Raw genomic sequence first — 27,148 nt, 5'->3', positions numbered from 1 at the left:
GCTACAATGTATTTTGTAGGTATGCTAGAACCTGCGTGCCCTCCCGGCGGCTGCGACTGCTACAATGTATTCTGTAGGTATGCTAGAACATGCGTACCCTCCCGGCGGCTGTGGCTGCTACAATGTGTTCTGTAGGTATGCTAGAACACGCGTAACCTCCCGGCGGCTGCGACTGCTACAGTGTGTTCTGTAGGTATGCTAGAACCCGCGTACCCTCCCGGCGGCTGCGACATCTACAATGTGTTCGGTAGGTATGCTAGAAAACGGTTACCCTCCCGGCGGCTGTGACTGCTACAATGTGTTCTGTAGGTCACTAGAACACCCGTACCCTCCCGGTGGCTGCGACTGCTACAATGTGTTCTTTAGGTATGCTAGAACACACGTACCCCCCTGGCAGCTGCGACTGCTACAATGTGTTCTGTAGGTATGCTAGAACACACGGACCCTCCCGGTGACTGCGACTGCTACAATGTGTTCTGTAGGTATGCTAGAACACACGTATCCTCCCAGCAGCTGCGACTGCTACAATGTGTTCCCTAGGTATGCTAGAACCCGTGTACCCTCCTGGAGGCTGCAACTGCTACAATGTGTTCTGTGGGTATGCTAGAACACGCGTACCCTCCTGGCAGCTGCGACTGCTACAATGTGTTGTGTAGGTATGCTAGAACACGCTTACCCTCCCCGCGGGGTGCGACAGCTACAATGTGTTCTGTAGGTATGCTAGAAAACACGTACTCTCTGGGCAGCTGCGACTGCTACAGTGTGTTCTGTAGGTATGCTAGAACACGCGTACCCTCCCAGCGGCTGCTACAATGTATTCTGTAGGTATGCTAGAACACGCGTACCCTCCCGGTGGCTGCGACTGCTGCAATGTATTCTGTAGGTATGCTAGAACACACGCACTCTTCTGGCGGCCTCTACTATTGCCCTTGAAATGCCACTTCTTTAATAGTCAGATTCCTTCATGAATGAGGGCGATCTGGTGACTTTAATAGGTTTGCCCATGCTTGTTATGATTGATGCCCGGGCAGCATATCAAGTTATGGGTCTGGGTGGGAGGAAGGGGTGGGGACATAAACGGAGGTTCTTGAATCCCTTGGAGTTCGTTGGTTGGGGGCAGCAAGCCTGTCTGTGCTCCAGGCTCCAAAAACGTCGTGAGTGCCTGACCTGCAAAGTGGCTGAAAGTTACATGTTGTGGCGTTACACAGACCAAATGTTGCATTGCCGTTGCATTTCCCAAAAGTGTGGTTATAGCATTGCAGGGTCAATGAACTGCACACCATTTGTAGTTGGAAACTAGAAAGTCTCGTCATCAAATTGTGGTATAATGACATGCATGCCTTTCTATACTTCACAGGTACATGCCAGTTGGTATTTTATTCCTGATTGCTGGGAAAATAATAGAAGTTAACGACTGGGAAATCTTCCGCAAGCTGGGACTATACATGGCTACAGTACTAAGCGGGTATGTATCTAATGCGATTGTCTTGGATGGCAAAATAACCTTGATATCCGTACTGTAGGTTATGCCTGTAGGAACATGTATGTGCAGATATTTATCAGAACTGGCGAAATGGAGCTCGCCTTTGGAAAGGAGTGGTAAATGCGACAGAAGACACAGACTACATATGTAATGTACAGTTGCTGCTTAGTCTTTCAGTTATGTAATGGTAGCAAAGACTAGGAATACATGCATAGTGTGAAACAGGCCTAGCAGAGCTGTGTATAAATGTCCTATTTTTGGGTTAGTTCAGAGCACTGACGCATCTTGTTTGAGCTGCACGCCAGTCGCTGACACTGCATGGACTAGTTTCCAAACTAGGGAATGAATATTGTTATTGCAGGTGCTTGCATATGGCCAGTAGGAGATCAATCAATCAATCAATCACCTACTTATATAGCGCACCCTTCACCAAAGGCATCATGGCGCTTAGAAGCAGGACACCCCCGAGAAGCGAGAAAAAAAAGGAGACTGAGAGGACAAACCAATCCTTACCAGAATAGAAAGGTCCACAGTGGTTCTTAAATGGACAGGCAGAGATTTCCAAAGTTCGGGTGCATCAACCGAGAAAGCTCGGCCACCCAGGCGCTCCCTCCTGTATTTAGGTATCTGCAGAAGTGCTGCATTGGAGGATCTCGGGGACCGGGCTGCAGTATATCTATGCAGTTTCTCCTGAATGGCCAAACAACATTTGCCATTCAGGGCCAGGTGCATAATACACTAGGCTTTGAATTTGACCCTGACTTCGATCGGCAGCCAGTGAAGAGATTGCTGAACCCTTGTTACTCCTGCACCAACCGGAATATGTGTGACCAGGCGCACTGCTGCATTGTGCAGCAGGTGCAAGCGCTCGATAAGAAAGGATGGTTGTGCCAGATACATGGCATTGCAGTAATCAATACTTGCATTTACGCATGCTGCCACCATCTGGGGGTGAAATTTATCGGGAACAAAAGGGAGGACTTTCTTCAACTGTTTAAGTTTAACAAACCCTGATCCGCATACTGTATTCACCTGGGCCTCCATCGACAGCGATTCCAGTATCTTGAAAGCCAAATTACAGACTGTTTTGGCTGGTTCTGGCAAGGAGCCAAGCGACGATGGCCAGAAGTCGCCGGTCCATCCCCTGGCCGCCTCTGGCGGGCCAGTGATCAGGACCTCCGTCTTCCCGCCATTCAACTTGTGCCAATTTGCCTCCATCCAGCCCCGGGCAGATTATAGACACTTTTTCAGTCTTCCGCTCACCTCTACCTGTTTCGGGTCCAGTCGAAACAGAATTTGGGTGTCATCTGCATAAGAGAAGGCCCTGAAACCAAACGAGTGAATGAGAGCCATCAAAGGCCGAATATACAACTTAAAAGGTAGAGGGGACAAATAGATGGAAATATGTCCCCGTACTTAAATCAAGACCCAGTCACTCGACAGTGAAGCAATTACAAGTTTGGGGGTAAATCGTCAGTAAATATGTGGATTTGCTGCCGGAATTGATGACTGTGCACATACCATGGGATTACAAGTGGTGACCCAGTATCATTAATGTCCATTTTCTGAGTCCATGGAACTCCATGGAGAATTATTCATCCTGTTGCAGTCATTCTGATGACTTTAGGCAACAATGTGGTTGATTAACCTTCAGTTTACCACCAAATATCCTAGTACAGCGATGCTGTAATGCAGCGGTAAAGTGGTGGTAATGGAATTACTGCCACTTTTTGCTCCACCACTTTAATCGTAATGAGACCCTTCATCTCCCATTGAAGATCACTGCTGTAGGAGGTGTCTCACGAGGCAGAGGCTGGCGATGTTGGCTGTTATGGCAAGGCGGTGGAGGACAGCGTGTCGAGCAACATCATGTGCATCGTGTAGGAAGCAGAAAGCAGGAAGTGGAGAGAGTACTTCCTCTTCGGACCCCAATGCGACTCCTGGTGCCATACATGGGATGGCATGGCGCAGAAGACCAAATACAGGAGCGGGATGTCAGGCAGCTGTAGTGGGTGCACTATGGCAGTCATGGAGATCGTCAGTGGAAGGGTTGGGACCACAAAGTAGCGGCAGGGGGTCTCCTCTAGCACCAGTATCTTCCGCTAGTTGTTGGGTGGAGAGGGAAAATAGCCTATACAAAGACCATGCTTGCAGATACAACGTAGGATGCTTTTTAACCATCCTTTCTCCCCTCCTCCTTGTTTCCTGTTGCCTGCTCCTCTAACATCAACTAAGTCACAGGAAAGAGTAGCAGGATTTGAAGAGGATGTACCCTCTGCACCTTTTTTTTAACCTGCCAGCCGGTGGTTATGGTTTTTTTGGTGCCCCATTATGGGGAGCTGGGCATAGTGACTTCCCGGGTCCCCAGGTGCCCCCTTTCCCTCAATCGATGAGCTCACTGCACCTCAGCACTTGTTTTTCTCATGATCAGTGGCAATGTATTTTATGTTACAGTCACTGTGGACCATAAGATGATTGATGGTTACTCCCACTGTATTCTCCATTGTCCTGTGGATCTTGATATTGCTTTTTCTTTCTTGCTGTCCCATGGCTGGCTGCAACGCTCTTGTTATAATTTATATCTATTGTGTGAACTCCTTCTTTCACTGTATTTATTTAGTTATTTATTTATTACATTTGTATAGCGCACAAAGCAGCCCTTGGGCATCGAGGCGCTGTTACTTGTGAGGAGCTTAGTTGTAGGGTAGGTACATCTGGGAAATGCATTTACACGTTGTACATTAATACATTAGGGCACAGAATGCTTTATAGATACATAGTTGCTCAAGCAATCTTTTGTTGATGTTCTATAACTCAGGCTCAGTCTAAATCCAGGGTCTTCAAGTCCACTTCTCGAGTGCCCAACTACATCAGGTATTCAGGGCAACCACTAACTCCCATTTACATCCAATGAATTCAAATGTGTTCTTTCTGGATGTCCAGAAAATATGGAGTGGATTTGGCTCTTGAAGACAGAACTTGGATGCCCATAACCTAATTTGTGGAATGGGTCACTACAAGTCCTGCTAAAATGTGTGTAATTAGTGCCATTTATAAGATACAATGGTTTTCTGCCACAATTAATGCAGAGCCTTTCTGGTGAATGTATTTACTTCTGCATGAAGGGCTCACTTTAGAGAATAACTCCTTCCGGGTCAAATGCTCACTTCTGCAAGGGCTCCTTCCAGGACAGAGTCCACCACTGTAGACAACGTAGACCCAGTTTCCTGTCTAGACGTACAATTGTTCATTGTCCTTCAACAATGTCTGCTGGGTTGGAGCGACATGGTGTTCTTCTAGACACCCAACTATGCTGACCTATCGTTGGCACTTGGGCATAGCGGTAAGCCCTCCTTATAATTGTTACTATGGTAACTGCTCATGTTAGGGTCACCTTGTACCTCTACTAGTACGTGCAGGTGCATCTCTGCTCACTAGGCGAGACCCTACATATGCTAGGAATTCTGGGTTGGTCAATGCCAATATGTTCATATTACCTTGGCAAACAATAAATCCATGTCTGTGTAGGCAAGATGACTGAGACGAGCAATGCCAATCTTCAAACAAAAGAATGGGGCTCAGAAGGTATTGGGCCTTCAGGAGTCTGGACGGATGGATCCTGCGGTGTAGGCCTAGGTCCCAGGTAGTTGTGTCTCCTGTTGTGCACAATGACCACAAATGAGCTCGGACTGGGTGCTGCGGGTATGTCACTGACGCTTTTATGAGAGACCACGAGAATTGTGTCTGCTATGAATCTGGAGCGTGCAGAGGTTGTTCGCTGTTGCCTGTATTTGGGTGTCTGAGTACATTTCAGAAGATCCTCGTTCTCTGAATATTTAGTCGCTTGTCCAATGAGAGGCTGGATGCATGGCTCAGTAGGCTTTGCTCTGTGAAGGATGGGTCGGGCATTGATGGGCAAAGGTTGCTCAGGCCTCATGTAACAGATTCATGATATCCCAGATTCCAGAAGGCTCTAGGGGTTTTACTGAAACTGAAGAGGCCTTTGACCCAGAGGATCTGTAAGTGGGGTGAATGCCTTAGTTTGTGGTCTGAACTGAAGAAGCGCTGCCTAAGTAAGATTTTGATAAGTCTGGCATGTCCAATCATGGTTGGGTTTTAAAGCAGTGGTGTGTCTTGGTCAGTAACTGTAAGGTTTGCTGTGTAGAAACATGGGGCCAGTGCCCTGAAAGGACGAGTGAGTGATGCACACCGCTTTGAAGGAGATGTGGTAGCTGGCCGGTAGCCAGTGGAGCATCTCTGTTGCTGGTGAGATGTGGTCCCAAGGCTTTACAAGGCTAGTCTAGCTGTAGAGATCTGGGAATGCTATCCTTTGCAGGGCAACTGACCCAGGTGCTGGATAGCAGCCATTTGCCTAGCCACAGGGCCATAATGGGCCCGGAAAGGCAGAAATGCATCCCAGAACCCTGAAAAGATGCAATGAGGGCATGGTTTGAAGAGCTCGTTAGAGAACCATGGCAACAATGACAGAGGTACTGGGATGGTTTGGGAGGGGTTCCCAGCTAAAACTGTCATAGTCCTGAAGCTGACAGTACTGCTGAAGGAAAGCAATTCTGCAGCTCAATGCATTCATTATTCGGAATCAGGATTAACCATGGTTTTGGCAGTAGCAAAAAGACAACTGAGCTTGGTGAAAATGTACAAACAGAGGAACACAGCATGCACATAGATAGAGTAACATTAGTTTCCCTGAGGACGAAATCAAAACACATGCATTATGCCGGTCGGCTATTTCTTCTCAAAAGACTTCACCAAAAGAAGTATTTCAATATTATGGTGTATTCATACTACTCATCATTTGATATGCACAATGTGATGATCTTATCCTATACACAACTTACAGTGTTGTTGTTACGGCCAAAGGGCGTGGTCGATAAAGCTATTATAGGGTGAAGGGGCAGTGGGTACACAAATCCACTTGGGGCCATTGCTGGGAACTGGCTAGTTCCCAGCAGCCACTTCCCTTGTTAAGGATGGAGGGGCAGGGCTACAATCGCAGCCGGGCCACATCGCTCGGTGCAGCCCGGCAAGGTGAGTGAGTAGTTGTGAGTCGGCTTGAAGGAGAAGCTGGGACACATCTGCCAGGTACGGCCCAGGTTACATTCGGTAAGGGGAAGGAGCTATCCACCCCAAACCCTTACAAGATAAGGAGATGAGGGGATTTACCATGCCCAGGCCGGTGTCTGTCAGGTGCAGCACGGGCAAACTTAATGGTATGGGTGGGAGGCAGGGCTCTCAGCCCGGCGCTCCGATCATGAGAGGAAGCACCGTGCGGAGGTCACTGCAGGTGGTGGGGCTGTAAACCCGGCACTCCCTCTCATAATCCCGTGTGTGCCAAGATGAGAGCCCTGCTATCAGCGCGGCTCTCTAACTTGTCACAGGAGCACTGTGCTGACAGGGCAGTGACTGGGGTAGTCACCCAACTCCCCTCTCACTAGCAAATTTCCTGGTCTTTAATATTTTTGTTAGCAATACTGGCTCGTATGGCCAACCTCTCTCACCTGGCTGCTCACTTATCTTGTGTGTTTGCGCTCAAGTTTTACTGTTGTGATGGACAGAGTTATGCAAACAAGTAATTGCCTGGAACACAGTCCCATTCAGACGGCAATTGCCTCACATAGCTCTTCTGCCCGATGTGATAAGTCATCCCGGTTGCCATTCACAGACTGCATTAGATTATAATGCCACTTTGCTATTTCACTCATTCTTGCAAGCACGAACAAAAAACTGATACCCATGGAAACTAACACGAGATGCTGATACCTGTAAATACATACAAATTCTACTGATGGAAACAGTCGGTCTTGCCGATGCGCTCTTACAAAGGCACAAACCGGTTTTCGTCAATTACAGGAGTGAGCAAGATGTTTGACTGATTTGCTGTTAAGAGTTACTCTTGGATGCTGTCATTTCATGGATAATTAGGGGGTATTTGTTTATCTTAGTCATTTGTTGATATCCCTTAACTCTTCAGATGCCAGGAAGCATGGCTACGGCAAGATGGGTAAACGATATCCATTATAAGGTGGCATCGGCAAAGATTGATATTTTAGGAAGTTTGCAAAAGAGAGCGTTGAAGGTTTCGCTGTGCATCCAGGTTGCCTTAGTAGGTTGTTTCAGAGGAAGGCACCTTGCACTGCAGGCCCCGTAGGACTGACAAATTGGCCAGTTAAGATTAGTGGCACTTGGAGGCAGCTTGTGTCTATCGCTACAATTCAACTCACTTCCAATGTTGAAGCCTGCCCTGCGAGTTACATAAAAGTGCAATACTGTGCTTTTATTATCATTGTTATGGTATTTATTGAGCACGGACCTGGCTTCGAGAAGCAATGGAGCGCTGTACAGAGGTATAAAACAATACAGATATATAATGGAGCACTTTAAAGATATATACAACAGTGCAGATGCATAACAGAGTGCTTTTCAGAGGTAACAACTGAACAGATCTACAGCAGGGGTGGAATACAGGGGGCACAGAGGAGAGGGTGCAGCTGTACTGGGTGGTGGGAAGGAGAGGGCCGTGCAGCTTCTAGGGAGTCAGGTGGCACGAGGGGCGTGTGATGGCCTAGTTGTTGAGGCAGCGAAATCCCTTGTAGAGGTGGATCTTGAGTTATGTTCTGAATTGTAGGAGCCTGGGGGCGAGTCTGATGCTGATGGGGAGCAGGATCCATAGTCTTGGGGCGTAGGCCCACCTTTTCTCACTGTGCAGCACTTTTCCCTCTAAACACTCCAGGTTAAACTTGGTAAGACTAGGCAGTGCTTGCACATACGGTGGCTTGTAACGTAAACTTGCATTTCCCTGAGAATCACAAGTTGATACTGCATGCAACACGGTGCAACATGAGTGTACCGTCACATATCAACGGGGAGGGGCCATCTACACATTAGGGAAAACACACCTTTTTTATTGTGAGGTATTGAAGTGATTTACATTTATTTTAAAACATTGAAAAGGCCTTTCAGGGTATGATTGCTAAAGCAGGGATTTTGCTGACTGCAAAACCTAGAGTACTGCACGAAGGAAGCCAATGCATGTTCTTTCATCCACAACCCGCTGAGGCCGGACGTCATGATAGAGTACAGAGAAGAGTGTGGGCGAGGGTGAGGATAAGAAGACTCATGAAAGGCTTCAGAGTGTCCCATAACAGGCAACACAGCCTTAGATGGCAATGGCGCAGATGAATATGAGGGGATAAAGAAAAGGAAAGGATTTGTGTATTTTGGGTTAGCTCTTTTTAGTTGAGCGCCACCTAGTGTGAGCCACAATAAGTGCTATGGAGTCAGGAGAGAATACGAGATTCCATTTGAGAATGGATACACATCAGTGATGCTCTGGCCATGCTTGCCCTCTCTCCTCACTCATATCGCCACTTGTCACTTCATGCAAGCAACTTGCTGAAGTCTTCCCCTCAAATGGAAATTAGAGGAAAGGACGTCAGTAACAGCGCTTGCACGATATGTGTGAGCAGCTCTGCAGTCCAAACGTGCGGAGGTGAAGACAGGGTAGGGCTTGTGCAGGCAAGGCCCAACCAAAATGTGTAAATGGCCACGCAGCAGCATTGTGCGTGCATTTACAGATGTTAATGTCACTGTGGTGGGTCCAACTACATTAGCTTCAGGCCCCACTTGTTAGACAATCCTGGCTACGCCTCTGCAGAGGTATACGGAGTAAGGATGCCCTCCCCATCTGCTCCTGGCAGTGAAGCATTGCCGCTTTATCCTCTGCCCGCGTTCCCAAGCATATGCAACTACCTAAACTGTTGGCTTTGCCAATGCTTGTTTTCACTAATGGGGTTGCTTTCAGATTAGTAATAGAAACCAATCCAGTGATGTGGGGTACTGTGTCATTTTTTGGCACTACTGATGTCCTGCTCGCGCGGTGCCCGGGCCGGGCAGCGCGAGCGAGGAAGAGCTGTGGTGTCTTGCAGACTCCGGCTGCTGAACTCTGGATGCAGGCTTTGCTTAGAACTTTCTAGTTAGGGCTTATTTCCACTGGATACAGGCTGTACCTAATAACAAAAAAATCTATACATTTTTCCCATTACAAATATGTCTCAGTGCGAGTCATATTTACAGATTATAAATGTGCTGGAACTTGTGAACTTCCCTCAGTGCTTTTGTTTGTTTACCATGTTCCACGTTTACACTTTGCCAAACAGTACTGGGCCTAATTCACAGAAGCGTTTTATAATGCCAAACCCCTGTTGGAAAACGCTCGGTGAATAAGGGACAGTAGCTTCTAAAATGCGAAATCTCGCAATTGCTCGCCCTTTGCAAGCTGGTAAACGTAGCATTAAACGACGCCACTTTGCGGTTGCGCAGAGCCCTGCGGAGTTCCACTGTGACGTATTGCGTTGGGACTTCCCTGCGCATCAGACACAGGCTGGCCAGCAATGCCTCAGAGAACTGCTCTGACGTCTGGTAAGGACTCTTATGGCGAGAGGAGTCCTGTTGGCCGAAAGCTTTTTCAGAACATGGCAAGCTCATTTAAAGGGCATGGTGTGTCGTGACGGGGTAGGTGATTCTACCAGGCATGTGCATTTTACCCCCCTGTAAGCTTCCCAACTCATACTCAGACACACTGAAAAAGGAGGCAGTAATACTGTAAGGCCCCTTGTTTTTTTTTCTCCATTTACCACCAAACTCATATTGGGGACCAGTGTGATGTCATTCTTGCATAATGAATGCACAACCTGCATGAGTAGAACACTCAGCACTGTTCCCTAATGCCCCACTTGGCACAGCGTGCAGCTTCCCAATTCCATGTATGCTTAACTTGGCACAGCGGGCATCTTCCCAATTCCATGTGTGCCCCACTTGGCACAGCGTGCATTTTTCCGTGCCCCACTTGGCACAGCGTGCATATTTCCAATTCCATGTGTGCCCCACTTCGCAAAGCGTGCATCTTTCCAATTCCATGTGTGCCCCACTTGGCACAGCGTGCATCTTTTCAATTCCATGTATGCTTAACCTGGCACAGCGTGCATCTTTCCAATTCCATGTGTGCCCCACTTGGCACAGTGTGCAGCTTCCCAATTCCATGTGTGCCCCACTTGACACAGCGTGCATCTTTCCGTGCCCCACTTGGCACAGCGTGCATCTTTCCAATTCCATGTGTGCCCCACTTGGCACAGTGTGCAGCTTCCCAATTCCATGTGTGCCCCACTTGACACAGCGTGCATCTTTCCGTGCCCCACTTGGCACAGCGTGCAGCTTCCCAATTCCATGTGTGCCCCACTTGGCACAGCGTGCATCTTTCCAATTCCATGTATGCTTAACTTGGCACAGCGTGCATCTTTCCAATTCCATGTGTGCCCCACTTGGCACAGCGTGCATCTTTTCAATTCCATGTATGCTTAACTTGGCACAGCGTGCAGCTTCCAAATTCCATGTGTGCCCCACTTGACACAGCGTGCATCATTCCGTGCCCCACTTGGCACAGCGTGCAGCTTCCCAATTCCATGTGTGCCCCACTTGGCACAGCGTGCATCTTTCCATGCCCCACTTGGCACAGCGTGCATCTTTCCCAATCCATGTGTGCCCCACTTGGCACAGCGTGCATCTTTTCAATTCCATATATGCTTAACTTGGCAGAGCGTGCATCTTTCCAATTCCATGTGTGCCCCACTTGGCACAGCGTGCAGCTTCCCAATTACATGTGTGCCCCACTTGGCACAGCGTGCATCTTTCCGTGCCCCACTTGGCACAGCGTGCATATTTCCAATTCCATGTGTGCCCCACTTGGCACAGCGTGCATCTTTTCAATTCCATGTGTGCCCCACTTGGCACAGCGTGCATCTGTGCCCCACTTGGCACAGCGTGCATCTTCCCAATTCTATGTGTGCCCCACTTGGTACAGCGTTCATCTTTCCAATTCCATGTGTGCCCCACTTGGCACAGCGTGCATCTGTGCCCCACTTGGCACAGCGTGTATCTCCCCAATTCCATGTGTGCCCCACTTGGCACAGCGTGCATTTCCCCAATTCCATGTGTGCCCCACTTGGCACAGCGAGCATCTTTTCCAATTCCATGTGTACCCCACTTGGCACAGCGAGCATCTTTTCCAATTCCATGTGCACCCCACTTGGCACAGCGTGCACCTTTGCCCTACTTGGCACAGTGTGCATCTTCCCAATTCCATGTGTGCCCCACTTGGCACAGCGTGCATCTTTCCAATTCCATGTGTGCCCCACTTGGCACAGCGTACATCTTTCCGTGCCCCACTTGGCACAGCGTTCATCTTTCCAATTCCATGTGTGCCCCACTTGGCACAGCGTGCATCTTTCCAATTCCATGTGTGCCCCACTTGGCACAGCGTACATCTTTCCAATTCCATGTGTGCCCCACTTGGCACAGCGTGCATCTTTCCAATTCCATGTGTGCCCCACTTGGCACAGCGTACATCTTTCCAATTCCATGTGTGCCCCACTTGGCACAGCGTGCATCTGCCCCTCGCCCAGTTTGCCACACTTTGCAAGCTTCTATGATGTGAGGCCAATGGCTCAGCTTCATTAGGCGTATGTATTTAGTACTCTTGTGTCCCCTGCACCAGCTACTGCTGGTATTGCCAGGCTGTCATGGAGTGCTGCTGTGGGCTACTCACAGTGGGAGCCAGTTCCTCACCTGCTTTATAGAATGCCATGGTCTGCAAGCCTTGCAAGTCGCTTGAGTGGGCAAGGTGGACCAGTGGATGACACAGTAGCATCGGCTGCCTGCCCAGGCCTTGAGTCCCTGAGTGGGACCGGGTCTCACTCGCTTGCAGCCACTCACAGAAAATGGGGAAGGACCGCGCAAATTAAGGTGTCCAACTTTCCAGAATCATCTTTACACATGCTTGCAGGCATACATCAGAAACCTCTCTAGAACCCTAGCATACATGTGTGACCAGGTTGCTGCGGATCGGGCATGTTGCTCAGGGGTGCTCATTCTTCAGTAAAGGCAAAGGTGGCCACCTCAATGATCACACTCAACTAACCAGGGAGAGCCGCCTTAAGGGTAGCACACTTGTCTGAACTGACAGCAAGATGCTAATGCTAAAGGCCTAATTCATGGAACGTTTAGCACAGACTTTGCACCGGTAACAAATGCGTTGAACAGGGCCTAATTCACAGAGCAGTGCAAAGTGTATTTTTGCAGGGCAAAGTCACTTTGTGCTCCAAATGTCATAAGTGGCTGACAGAGTTCAAAATGGCCACCGGCACCGAGTAGACGTGCCGACAGCTCCTCCACAGCCCCAAGCTGGATAGGGCGACCCACCACCCCACCTGCACCCCTAACTCGCTATAATAGCAGCTCCTGTGACAGTGGGGGACTTTTGAGACAGAGCCCAGGAGACGGCGTCTGCCACCTCCCCCCCCTTGTAGTGCAGCCGCAGCCCAGAGAGCAGCCCTGCCGCGAGTGCGGGCGTAAAGGAAGGAGGAGGGACGGAGAACGGAGGAAGGCTGCAGGCGCACACGGAGGGCGTGTGAGGGAAGGAGGCACCCACCCGGCACCGGAGGAGGAGTCCCCTGATGGTGAGTGAGAGTCTGGAACGCTGCTGAGCTGAGGCAGCCGACCAGCTGTGGAGGCGCGGGCAGCAAGTGGAGTACTGCAGGCACTTACAGTGCAGACCGGCGGAGTAACCCCAACGGTCTGCAGAGAGAGGAGAGGAGCATGCGAGGAGCGGGCCGCATCCGGCTGGAGGTTGAGCACAGAGAAGCAGCGCTCCACGCACGTCACTGGGCGGCCAGGACAGCAGCAGCCCGCGGCGGGGGTAGAGAGGGCCCTTGGAGAGCGTGGCAGGAGGGGACCCGGCAGCGGAGACGTAAGGGGCACACCAGAGTGACAGGAGGGGATGGGATAAACCCTATTAAGCTCGGGAGAGGGGGCCCCCACTCCCACATAGGGGAGGACTGCGAAGCCCCTGGGGGGGTGCAGAAAAAAAGGACGCTGGACCTGCCAGCAAGAAGGGAGGGGACACGGGGAGGCCCGGGCCCACATTGGCACGCAGGCTGAGCCCGGGGCCTCCTGCTTAGATAAACGACTTTGGCGGCATATGACTGGACTATAGCAGGCATTGGCCCACGCAGCCTTGACATCTTTCCCTGATCCCGAGCCCACCTGGGATCAGAACATTGGCCAGCTCGTTCAGAACCACCGGGGCCGGTACCAGCCCCATACCCGCCCACAACTTTCCTGTGCGCAGAAGTGGAGGAGGCGCGGGAGAAAAAGACACACAGGGCTAGTGGGCAGTACATAGCGGAATAAAGGAGCAGACACAGGAGGATCGGCCAGAGTGGCCGGATAAAAGGAAGAGGCACCGAGGCGGTAAAGGGCCTCTCACCTTGAAGTGCAAACGAGGATCGGGGAGAGGCAAGAAGACCCCGGGGACACCCGGTGGAGGGGCAGAGGAGCATTGGGGAGCGGAAGACAGAGGACTTTGACTACGAAAACTTAAGTAAAAGGGGGAAAGCCCGCCCAAGCCCAGGAGACACCCCGGGCACCCTCCACGCAATGTGGCCTGCGCAAAAAACTAGGGAGGTGGCCAGGAACAGCCAGGAAGAGGCTGGGGAAGGCAATTCTCAAGGGAGCATGGAAGGTTTGACCCTGATGTCGAGACAGGACTTCCTGGGCGAAATGCATGCCCTACAGACTAACTTGGCAAAGACATTTGAAGATCAATTTCAACTCATGCGAATTGACTTGAATGAGGCCCTAGGGGAGATCAGACAGGAGATGCGGCAACTAGGGGAGAGGACAGATCTCCTGGAAAAAGGCCTTCAAGAAGTGGACAAAGAAACCACGGCTAACAGTGAAGCCATAGATAGACTTGACGTAGCCACTCGGAACCTGGAGATCCAGATGGAGGACATTGAAAATAGATCCCGGAGGATCAACATAAGGGTAAAAAGATCTAAAAGCATTAATCCAAGAAGTTTTTGCAGATATTCTGGAAGAAGGGAGCCTGGAGAGGATCGAACTGGATCGAGTGCACAGAGTGGGGAGACTGGGCAAAGGACAGACAACAAGACCAAGAGACGTACTGGCTGCTTTTACCAGGTATGCTCCGAAGGAAGCAGTCCTTCAAGCAGCAAGAAAACGGGAAACCATTATGTATAAAGGGCAGCAGGTCGCATTATACCAGGACTTGGCGAGCAGCACGCTCACAAAGAGGAGACAAATGAGCCCAGTACTAAAAGCATTACATGAGAAAGCCATCCGTTACAAATGGACCTTCCCGTTTGGTTTGGTTTTTGAAAGGAAGGGGAGTCAAAAACGCATCAACTCAGTTCAGGAAGGAGCAGATATCTTACAAATAGGGTTGGAGGAGACCCCTACAGGATCTGGCGCACATTTGGTGGGCAACCGGCCCAGGCCGAGACCATGGGAGTGGACGACAGTCAGGGAGAAAAGGAGAAGGGGACTGAAGGAGAGCGGACCAATACGGAAAGAGAAGACCAGAGAAGAGGCGAAGGGAGTACAAGAGGACCTCTGATGTAAAACGGTGGTAAAAGGGGTGGTGGGCATCTAAAAGGAGTAATGAGGCTTTGGGGTCTTTGGGGGAGCAACCATTTTGAAACAGGAAGGGCGGGAATGCCTGAGTTAGGAGTTGTGGCAGAAGCTGGACGGAAATGCCCTTCCAGGCTAGGGGTGAGATGGGAGGGGGGATGAAGCGGGGGAAGGAGAGATGAGGCAACTTGCAGAGGAGAGGGCGAAAGGGTGGCATCGATGGACACGGAACAAGACCGGGTTGGTGACCCTTCAAGTGGCTAACGCATAATTTTAGAGGGTTGAACTCCCCTCTTAAGAGAAAGAAGCTGGAACAATTCACAAGGAAGGAAGGGCCAGATATCTTGGGGCTACAGGAAACGCACCTTCTGCACAAGGATCAGGGGCAGTTGAAATTGCGGGGGTTCGACCAGATCTTGCACGCCTGCAGCCATAGTAAAACAAGGGGAGTGGACCTGGCTATTAAAAACACGGTTGACTTTAGAGTCAGTGATGTCATACGGGATAATGAGGGGAGGTATATCGTGGCCAGGGGGAAGTACCAGGATCTTCCCTACACCATAGCAGTTGTGTATGCTCCAAACGCTGGACGGGAACAGTTTTTGCAGCGAGTGCTGAGGGTGTTAGAAAAAAAGGCCTGGGGCCAAATTGTTCTGATGGGAGACCTTAACATTGCCTCGGACAGGGAGCCGGATGGGATCAGTGGTCAAGTAAGAGGGGGGGGGTGATGTCGGCAGAATTGAAGGATAGGATTGGAAGGATGGGTTTACGAGATGCATGGCGGGAGCTGAGGGGGGAGGAGGAGGGATACACCTTTCTATCACGAATCCATGGGTCGCAGTCCATAATTGATTATATTTGGGTCTCCGTGGGATTGGTGGGCGGGATTCGGGAGGTGAGCACGGGCCTTATAGGGATAGCAGATCACAAGACAGTGTCCATCACTCTGGAACTGGGACTACTAAGGGATCCGGTGATTAGAGGCGAAATTGAAGAGAAGATCAAAAGTTTTTTTGCTGCCAACAAGAAGGGGGATACGAGAGAAGATGTAAGATGGGCTGCATTTAAGGTTACTCTCAGGGGAGAATTATAGCGGCAGCCGCCCTATGGGGGCAATTGAAGGCATTGGAAATGCAGCTGGAGGCAGAGGTGGAGTCGGCAAGGCAAAAAACGGGCACAACTCTGACTAGGTCTTCTATGAGGGAATACAGAAGGGCACTGGGCCAACTAGAAATTCTCCAGACTAAAAAGGCAGTGGGGGCTCTGCTTGCGGTTTGCCAGAAGTACTATGCGAGGCAAATAAGGCAGATGCACTGTTAGCGCGCCTACTTAGGGGGGCGAGATCGAGGAACGCGATCACAGCGTTGAAAACAGGGACAGGGGAACGGGTTACACGTCTGGGGGAACTACAGGAAGCATTACCAGAGTATTATGACTCTCTCTATGCCTCACAGAATCCTGAGACCAGCCTACAGGAAACGTTTTTAGAAAGGGTACCACTGCGGAGCATCGGGAGGGAGGTACGGGAAGCCCTTAATCAGGAAATTACAGAGGAGGAAATACGAAGGGTGATTAGGGCTCTGCCCACGAATAAGGCCCCGGACCCAGACGGTTATACCGCATCCTTCTATAAAGTGTTTATTACGCAGCTGGTCCCGCAATTGACCTCGCTCTTTAATAGGTTTAGGCTGACAGGCAGAATAGCTCCTCCCATGGAGGAGGCTAATCTAACCCTCATACTTAAGCCCAATAAGGATCCAGAGGAGAGAACATCCTATAGGCCTATTGCGCTGATAAATATTGATGCCAAGATCTTTACAAAGATCTTGGCAAACAGACTTGAGAATTATCTCCCGGACCTGATACACCCAGATCAGGCGGGTTTCGTCAGGGGCAGGCAAACAGCGGACAACATCAGGCGTGTGGCCCACTTAGTAGAAAAGCTTCAGAAAACAGACACTCCCGCGGTCCTCATTGGATGCAGAAAAAGCATTCGACCGTGTGGAGTGGTTCTTTCTGTTCCGGGTTTTGCCAAAAATGGGCTTTGGAGGGGAATTTTTTATGATGGTCCAAGCTAACTATCAGGCCCCGTCCATTAGAATAGCGATGAACGGAGAAACATCAATACCTGTCAGACTGCAGAGGGATACAAAACAAGGCTGCCAGCTGTCCCCAATGCTTTACGCAATTTATTTGGAGCCTCTCCTTCAAGCGATAAGGGAGGCGGAGGAGATACAGGGCATTCCCTTCGGGTGAGAACAACAGAATGTGGCGGTGTTCGCCGATGACATGATGCTCACCTTGGCAGCACCAACCAAATCTATCCGGACTAGTACGAACCTGTTGGAGGAGTTTGGGGAGGTCTCAGGTCTAAAGATCAACATTAACAAATCTGAAATCTTGAATCTCACGCTTAGGGAAGGGGAGCGTGACACTCTGAAGGCAAGCACTCCTTTTATATGGAGCCCGGGGGGTAATAGGTATTTGGGAGTTAGGATTACGGCAACTCTTGCTGGTTGGTATACGGCTAACTACCCCCCACTCTTGAAAGAAATTAAAAGAGATTTCCAGAGATGGAGAAATCTCAGGGTTTCATGGTTGTGGCGGATTGCAGCGGTCAAGATGGTCACACTCCCGCGATTGCTGTATTTATTTCAAGTGATCCTGCAGACAATACCATCAGGTTTTTTTAGGGAACTGGGAGTACTGACTAACAAGTTCTTATGGGAAGGGAAAAGAACTAGAGTCAGCAGGCGCTTACAAATGGCATCCGGAGGTGAAGGAGGGCTAGCGTTACCGAATTTCAGGAGGTATTATGAAGCAGTGCAGCTGCGGGTAATTAGGGAATGGTTGAAGGGAGACGAGGGTATGCAAGATAAGCTATGGGTGAAGATGAATAGGGTGGTCACACACCGTAACCTGGCAGAAGTCCTATGGTTGCCTAAATCACACAGACCTAGACATCTATATGAGTGCACTATAACTAAGCTCATGGCGGACATCTGGGATAAAATGGTGGGACCCAACGGAATTACGACGTTCCCATCACCTTTCACACCTATTTTTGGCAATGGGGATTTCACGCCGGGGATGGAAAAGGGGGCGTTTAAGCAGTGGCAGGATGGGGGCTGTAGGAAGCTGAGTGACATGTTTTGAGGGGGGGAATTGCTGTCTTTCGAGGACTGTAAATGGGAATATGCAATACAGGAAGGCGAAAGACTAAGGTATGCACAAATAAGGCATTGGGTGCTACACCCTGTGAATAGGGTGGCGGCAACTAGGGAGCCAACGAAATTTGAAAACGTTATCTTGTCCAATGACGGGGTGAAGGGCCTAATCTCTTACCTTTACAAGATCCTGGACAGCACGAACGCGGATCACCAGTGGGCGTATATGCAGAAGTGAGAACACGTCCTGGGGAGGGAAACTAGCAGGGAAGAATGGGAGAGGTTGTGGAGGAGGATACCCAAACTGGCAAATACTTCCCAATTACAAGAAGCTTGGTACAAGATTTTGGTTGGGTGGCACTATACACCGGCCCACCTTCACAGAATATATCCGGGAACCTCGGGAGTGTGTTGGAGGGGCTGTGGGATGGTGCGCACAGCAGAGCATATTTGGTGGAAATGTCCAAAAATTGAACTGTTTTGGAGGGAGGTACAGAGGGCGCAGGAGCAGGCCTACGGGCTCGGGGACGACAGATCACCGGCACAGATCTTCTTGGGAATTAGAGGAGCTACGAGAGTGGGGGAGCCCAAGGCGAGGGAGAAAGCGAGACTGATATTAACTTTGGCGGCTATGATGATAATAGCACAAAGGTGGAAGTGCCCAGCGGCCCGCATGATGCAAGATTGGCTACGAAAGATTTGGGAAATAGTAGCTCTTGAATGGGCGACGTATGCCATGGACAACAAGGTACAGAACTTCGCTGCGGATTGGGGGGAAATGTTAACCTTCCTTAAGGATGAATCTAGGGTGATGTGGTGTCCGCAGCGTTTAAGACTGCTAGATCTACAATGAACATTGGTGGTAGGTGCAGGAGGAAAACGGGTCAGGGACTGAGTGGAAGTTGCCTCGTGGGGGAGGTGGGGAGAGGCATTTTTGGGGAAATGGTTAAAACATGTTGTAAAATCTAATAAAAAGAGTTTAAAAAAAAAACAGTGGCTGACAGAGAAAGTGCATTGGGCTGGCAGAAGGTTTTTTTAAGCATAGTTGGCATGCAAATGGTCGTAAAATATATATTTTGTTGAGTTTGAAAAGTGTCATTGAAATTTTAACAGAGATAATAGTAGACATTACAAAGCCAATGGTAAGTCTCTCACAGAGGGAGAAGACACAGAGGATAAACCTGGAAATGAGGATGGGCTGGGCCTGTTACAGAAGTGCAGGCAATTGCCCATCTAACCCCTACATGGACTGCGACGACTGAAAACGAATGCGACAACTCGTCCATCTAGCGATGAAACCACACGAAGTGCTGCTTTGTATCCAGCAGAGACAATGTTGCTGCTGCCTCCAGGCCTGGCGAGCTGCAAGAGACACTTTGAGACGATTCCCAAAAGTTGTCTTTCTGGCGCAAGTGTCGCGGTTGATGTGCCCTATTCAGGAAGGCCACCTGAATGCGAACAGCAGAGATATGCGCAGTAAGATGCAGTTTCCCGCCCCGTTTGCGCAAGTGCACAAATCAGGGGGTGTTTATGTGCATTTGATTGTCCATCCACAATTCACAACTGGGATGTGCATTTAAGTGCACAGAAAACAAACACATTTCCTTGCAGCTGTATGTAACAAGCGCAGGGGGCGCGCAGCGCTTGGCAGGCTCATATGGCCCCACTGCTGCTGTCGCACTTGCATTTCTAGCAGCCAACGGACACTTTCACAGTCACGGACACCAATGCATGCATAGGGGCTGGCCAGCGCATCACTTGCGCTCCCGCCAGGTCATCTTTGTGAATAAGACGGCTTGCCTATTTCTCAAACTAACGCAAATTTAAAACAGCACATGCACTGCGCATATTTTATTTGCAGTTGCCGCATCCAGCCATGATTTCATTTTCAAGGTGCAAATTAACGCATGCGAAAGATGAGGTGACGCTGTGCAGTCCCACAAAAAGTGCCTGAGAGAAACCCTGGCGTGCACCCGAAAAGGACACCAATGCTTATGGCGAGTGTCCCCAGCGTTCCCAGTGGCTAGGAACTCCCGGGGCAGCTATCTGCTGTCGCAGAGACAGGCAAACACAGCGTTTCCTGGTTTAAGACTGTCCAGGGCAGGCAGTATGTATTAGCAGTGTGTGACAGTGACATATCGTGTGTACACAGCACCTAAATAGATGTACACAGCGCCACGCCCACTTTAATCAGTTCCTGTTGAAGCGATCCCTAATATTTTCAACAACTGTGAATAAAAACGGCTCACCCCATTGTTCATTCTTTGGTACTGTTTGGGTTGGGCGCTTTGAAACACAATTCCTTGATGTGTAAGTGCCTTACAAATGCACAATAAATAATAAATAAATACATACAAAAGCTCCCTGTGCTTGCAAACTATATGTGTGTTCATAAGGAATGCAGATTGAGGGCCCGATTCATGGAATATTTGCCCGGTTCAAAGTGAATTTGCACTGCTGAAAAGTGACTTTGCAATGCCTACACAAACCCTGATTCATGGAACCGTGCAAAGTGTATTTTTTCAGTGCAAAGTCCGGGCAAAGTCAGCGCATAGTCATTTTTTCAGTTAAAATATTCCATGAATCGGGCCCTTAGGGTTCAAGGATTTAATTTAGTGCACCATCCGCCATGCAATGTCCACGTTATAATCCCACTTAATTGTTATTTATAGTCTGATTTATTTCATGTGTGGTACCTTGTTTTGCAGGCTTGCAATTCACTCTGTCGTCATCCTGCCTTTAATCTACCTGGTCATAGTCCGGAAGAACCCCTTCCGGTTCGCCATGGGAATGGCGCAGGCTCTCCTGACGGCCCTCATGATCTCGTCCAGGTAAGGGCCGCCTTCCCCCACCCCCTGTTCCCAAAGCTTCAGCTCCATTCTTAGTCACTCGGTGCTAATCCAGTGTGGGATTCATGTGGCTTGCCCAGCCTGGTGTGGCTAAGCCTGTGTCCCCCAGCAGGCGCCCGGCCGGGGCTCTCCTAGATGAACACATTCCTGCCGGGATTAGCTGGAATTCTCTGCTGCTTGCCCACTTCAGTTTCCCTCCAAGGCAATATTAAACTGTTTGTCTAACTCCAGGTGGTGACGTCAAGAATGTATTTGGCATGGGGTCCATGTGCCTCTGGCCCACCACATGAACCCGACTGATAATATGGCCTGCATCTAAGGCCCCCACCTGTGCCTGCCCCCTCCATGGGGCAAAGGTTCATTGATGTCACACAGAGTCCATATGAAGCCAGGGCAGGGTCCCTGGACCCACACCCTGCTGCAGACATCCACTGGTTTATTACAAAAATCAAAGGTCAGTTTGAGGCAGGCTTGGCAGTGTTTAGTGGCTGACACTGCAACCCAGTTCCTACAATTGCTGCATCGTTTTTTCACTTAGGGAATGTTTTGGGAAATATTTCACTCTGGTGACCTAGGGCAAAATTATGTGAAATTATTATTTTAATTGCTTGTTTAAATTATATTATGATATCTCCTTCCCAAATACAGTCTATGAGTTCACCAGGACAGGATGGTGGGGGGGGGGGGGTGGTATGTGCCCCTGGCTAGCTTGCTCATTCTCCTTTCTATTTGCCAGTTCAGCAACTTTGCCCGTCACCTTCCGCTGTGCTGAGGAGAAAAACCACGTGGACAAGAGAATCACCAGGTTTGTTCTGCCTGTTGGAGCCACAATCAATATGGACGGGACCGCTCTCTACGAAGCCGTGGCCGCAGTCTTCATTGCACAGCTGAATGACATGGAGCTGGATGTTGGGCAGATCATCACCATTAGGTAAGGTTACACCGCTGCGTGGACAGGCAATATGAGTGCCGCGTCGTACACACGTCTAGGGTGCTGTCTAGTGGCATCCAGGTGCTGACATGAGGACATGTTGATCCTCTGTTCACACGCCCTACTCAAAGCAGCATACATAGTTACCCCAGGGAGGTTATACCAGGCTCCACAACGCTGCAGCATAAACACTAGTTATTGTCATAATGTTGCATCGGCAGATTGTTGGGAAGTCAGAGGGGAAAGGAAGCAGGGTATACCCAGACCGAGTCAAAAGGAATGCTAAAGGTGACCTTCTTCTCTTGGTGGATCTGGTGCCAGGGGTTGTTGGGTGTGGGAGACACCAGATAAAATGGGGGGGGGGCATTGTGTTCAGGTGAAAGCCCTTGATCAGCAAGCCCCCTGACTATGGCCGGGATCCTACTTACAGTCTGCTAAGGTTGAGGTGAAGGACCAAGATTAACCCTAGAGTGTGGTCAGTGTTTAGGGTGGGGGAACCTAAGAGCTGGTCAAGCCCCATTTGCTCTAAATTCTCTACTTGACCCCAAACTTGCATATTGTCATCATTACCAAACAAAATACTCTCATCCCCAAGAAGGAGGATTCTCCAGGGCGGTGAAGAAGCTGTAGAGCTCGGACGGGGGATTTTATAGGGATGTGGCAATGCAGCCAGGATGAGGGATGCATTTCTGATGAAGCTGCAGCATCCGAGTGATACTTGAAGGATGTGTTCAGTGTGCCAGTGATCTCACTTTGTGGATTGACTGCCCTCCTCTTTATGCTCTTTTGCTGGAGCTGTGGATCGCCTTGAAGTAGCTTCTGCAGGGACAGCGATTGAGGAGGAATGACAGGTTCATGGATTCTATAGCTGTGATATCACGTGAGCTTGCAGAAATGAATGTGTGAGCCCAAATGTGTGTGCCTTAAGACACTGGCAGCTTCTCTGACAACGCAACCATGTGTGCAAGAGCAGGACATGGACCTGGCTGAGACCAGAGCAGTAGTGAGAGCAAAGATGGATTTCTCGTGTGAAGCCTGGAGGGAGGGGAGTGGATTCTGGGCCAGCCCCACTCCTTGAGGGTTCTTACACATCTCGCTTCTGAAGCTTTGGCTCTGGAGAATGTGAAAGCCTGTGATTGCTTTGGTCGTTGCAATTGGAAGGATTATAGAGAAGAGACTAATGAATCACTGTCACACAGTCCTTCCTCTTTGAGGAGTTTTAATGAAACATTTCAAGGTTGTCCCTGGTTGGCCCCAATTAAAGCATAATGAGCCAAACATAGATTGTCAACCTTGTATTGCACAGAAAAATAGGTCTAACTACACAAAACTGGCAGCTTATGTCCTTATCACAGTCAATATCTGTCATTTGGAGATTCAAAGTAAAGGATTTAATTCTTGCGTGGTTTCTCCCCCAATGCACCCATTGGCCCCTACCATCCTCCACCTTCTTCCTTTCCTATCCTTTTTGTTTTGCTTTTATTTTTGTAACGTTTTCTCGCCTTGTCTTTCCTTTCCATACCTACAATACGTGTGTATGGACAGTAGGAACATCCATCAGAGTGAAATGGGAAAAATGAACGGATTGTATTGCAACCTTCCACAAAGATAATGTGCTCCATCGGGGTCTCCCAGGCCGGTGTACTTTGCAAGCAGCAGTACAACTGGGGACTCGGGCCTTTGCTAACCTGCTAAACACTTAGCAACCAATTGCAAAACAAAACCGAGGCAGAACTGCATTAAACCTGTGGAAGCCCGCATTCATTTGCACCAACACGGACACCCAGAATAGGCAATTCTTGAGTGCAAGGAAACTGCATTTTACTTTATTCAGTCAAAAAATATTTCTACATTTCTCTTTTAAAGGCTTTCAATAGGCCACTTGTGTCACACTAATTGAATCATAGAGCAGCTGGGCCATAAGGGATCATTAACCTAATTTTGAAAAGATCTGCTAATTTGTGGTGTAAGATTCTTCTGGTGCTTTGCCGGGCGGTTGGCTCATCGTTGGAGATGCCAGCATATTGAAGACAGTGGTTAATGATCCTCATTTAGAAGTAAAGGAATGAGGTCTTGTCCTAACAATCGCAGCTCAATTGCATTGGTGGATTCCACAGACAAACTCGTGCAAAAACCATGTTAGAGCACACCCTCGTGGGATTGCAAAAAAGGCCTCATTCTGAAATTCCATCCAGGATTTCCCAAAATGTATGTGAGCTGCCCTTAGCTGTAGTACACAAAGCCTACTTCCTAAGAGGGCCACTGTGGAGAATAATGCTCCCCTCGAATGCACTTGAATTGGCTTCACTACACCTTTCCATGAAGTGAATATAGGTTTTCTTTGGAGAGGGCTTGCATTCTGGGAACCCTCTAGAGGGTTCTAAAAGATGGTGGAGCATGTAATACCAACACCTGAGCCGAGGTAAAGTCGCGCAAGGAAATGGTTCTCCCAAGAAGTCCTGACCTGGACCAGATTGAAGGAAGGGCTTGTGTTTGCACCAAATCTTCTAAACTTGTACTTGTTAATTTGCCCCAGAGATAAGGGAAAGTAAGAACTTTGCTTCCTAAATTGGGGATTACTCGTGGTCCTTTGTTAGAGTAGGCTGACGGCGCAGTGGGTCTAAACGCCACTCCCATTGGTCCCCAAACGATGCCAGTGAAATTGAAAAACTTCATGGATAAACATGGCCTAGTGACCAACTACACAAGCAGTGAGATGAGATTTGAGAGGGTGAAGGGAACATTTAAATGGTGGCAGGGTGGAACTCATTTGAAGGCAACGGATGCATTTGCATACTTCGGTGAGCTTGTAGATTCCAAAATGAACTGGAAAGCAGACATTACATGAACAAAGGGGATGGGGATGCATCAGAGTGAGGTGGTGAATACATTGGGGTCCTCGCTCTTCTTTTCAAATGTCTGACTGCAAACCATCAGGATTGCATTACAACCTGTAAGATGTAAAAGACAAATACATTTCCTCCAGAATGGACTCCCAGACGGAAATCAGTTTGGGATTGCATTGGATAGTTTTATTAAATAGTTTTGGGATCACCCAGAAGTTCCACTAAGATATGCTGTGAAGTTTGGCTACCCAGACACAAAATACAGTTGCATAGCTTGAAGCTCTGAATACAGAAGACAAGCTTGGGGCTACATAAGTGCACCCCAGTAAAAATGAATTGGTCTGGAATCGGGGGTGAAATCATTATCTTCTACTGCTTTCGAGTAGTCCATTGATATGCTATTTTAGGTGGCATTTGTGTGGCATGTGACTGCCATTATCATGTCCTCGGAGCACTTTTGGTTATCTGGGAGTCGACAGACCATAGTCTTAACATACGTGGTAAAGAGTATATTGCAATGCAGTGGAAGGACATTCCATAACTCTGTGCATTGCAATTACAGGAGATGACTGTTTGCGGCGTAGATCACAAGTACTGTAACATTATATTTAGCAGTGTTATGTGTTGGGTGTTGTGTGATACGCTGTGCCAGCAAATAACGAATTGCTGGCATGAGAGCCATATTTAGCAAAGGACTCGGCCAACTAATAAAGGGTTGCTGCACTACAAGCTGGAGCAAGCAACCTGTGTAAATAATGTGACTCCCTATCCCGACAACAACTGATTGAAGTTGAGGGCTCTGCAATTGCATGTTAGACAGTATTTTACATTACACGCACAATGTATTGATATTCCACGTCAAACGGTACATTACATTGCACGCAACTTTAGCGGACAGAATTTTGGTGGCACAGTTGCCGGAGAATGATTTGTTAAATGTAGAAGAGATATTAATCTATGCCATCACGCTGCATAAATATTGTGGAGACCATGGTCTGATCTTTGCAGGGTGAAAGTTCAGTGCACTGCAGAGGGGACATTGTAGGTTGCCAAAAGATATGAAAGAGCAGACCATTTTATGCTACATGAAATACTGCAAGTTGATAACTCTGTGAAAGAATTCAAGTGATATCTATATCCCCAAAATTAGGACCATAGAGTATATGTTGAACCCCCTCAGAAAATGGTTACAAAAAATATGTGAGGAGGTTAAATGATCAATCCTTGGCTACCTCTTACCCAGAGTACTACAGGGTGGGAGACAGTAGCCAAAGAGATCTGCTGCAACTACCCTGTTAGACAAACCTAAGAGTTCTGCGCTCTTTAGATTCAATCAGTTGCCAAAAGAGAAGAACAGGCGCGTGAAGAAAAGCAGAACGCGCCATGATGAACTATAGGTAGTGTAACTGCAAAGTCAGGCCAGTGCAGCATGTAGTCCTACATTGCCGCTGTATGCATGATAAGTGGGAGAGGAAGCTGCAGTCAATATACGCGGACTATGACCTTATTACAAACAGGGGAGCAATGGAATTGCTTATGAGGGCCATGGAATTGCTTATGAGGGCAAGAATGTATATGAATCTACTCCGATTGACGACGATTTACATTTATTTGTATTTTAAATTAAGGTCAATCAAAAGTAGTTTATTAAAATAAACAGTGAAATACTCATAAAAAATAGAGACAACAAAAAGTACGCAATTACAAATATTTTGAAAACGTTAGTAGGGAAGAAAAGCTCCACATTCTGGGACGTGTTTGGAAGGTGTTGCTCTGTTGACCAGTGTCTTTGTATTGGTCCATGTAATACAGTGTCACTGCGACGGCGGCCAGCATTGGCGCAGCAGGAGTTCCGCAAGCCGGCCTTGTTACCATGGTGATTGTGCTGAGCGCTGTTGGCCTTCCTGCAGAAGATGTGACGCTTATCATAGCTGTGGATTGGCTGCTGTAAGTTTCATGTTTGGTTCATGTTCTGCATGTTTAGCTATAATTCACATTATTTGTTCTGGGGTATCACTGACTGCATTACATGTCTCAGCAGCTACAATGGCATTTTTTTGGTATTTTCATTTATATCCATTGACAGCGCATGGTTTGGTACAATCTTTACTATCAACACAGCCTATACCTGCTGTACTCAAGACGCACTGCAACTAGTTCCTCTACTGACGAGTACAGCATTATTTACATTTTGTAATGAAACACCTCTTTTGCAAAAATATATTTTGTTCTTATAAATGAATACCATTAGCGTCTACGGTGCAAATGGGAGCTTTATTTGGTACTGTACCAAACTACCGAACGTGAAAATGCAGACGACGAAAATTAAGAATCTCACTATATATATATATATATATATATATATA

The 27,148-nt window shown here is 48.6% G+C and overlaps 1 protein-coding gene across 2 annotated transcripts in view; it reads left to right on the top strand.

The window, feature by feature from the left end:
* Positions 1-27,148, top strand: part of SLC1A1 (solute carrier family 1 member 1) — a 581,019-nt gene that overhangs the window by 514,463 nt on the left and 39,408 nt on the right. For both annotated transcript variants that reach the window (XM_069625728.1, XM_069625729.1), the window contains 4 exons: positions 1,358-1,465; positions 20,865-20,987; positions 21,742-21,936; positions 26,595-26,729. In XM_069625728.1, the coding sequence (XP_069481829.1) occupies positions 1,358-1,465; positions 20,865-20,987; positions 21,742-21,936; positions 26,595-26,729 (561 nt within the window). The remainder of the gene's footprint in view (positions 1-1,357; positions 1,466-20,864; positions 20,988-21,741; positions 21,937-26,594; positions 26,730-27,148) is intronic.

This window comes from Ambystoma mexicanum, chromosome 6p (genome assembly GCF_040938575.1).
Source record: "Ambystoma mexicanum isolate Mex_15411 chromosome 6p, UKY_AmexF1_1, whole genome shotgun sequence".
Classification (NCBI taxonomy): Eukaryota; Metazoa; Chordata; class Amphibia; order Caudata; family Ambystomatidae; genus Ambystoma; species Ambystoma mexicanum.
The sequence above is the reverse complement of the archived record's forward strand: the minus strand, read 5'-3'. Positions and strand labels throughout refer to the sequence as shown.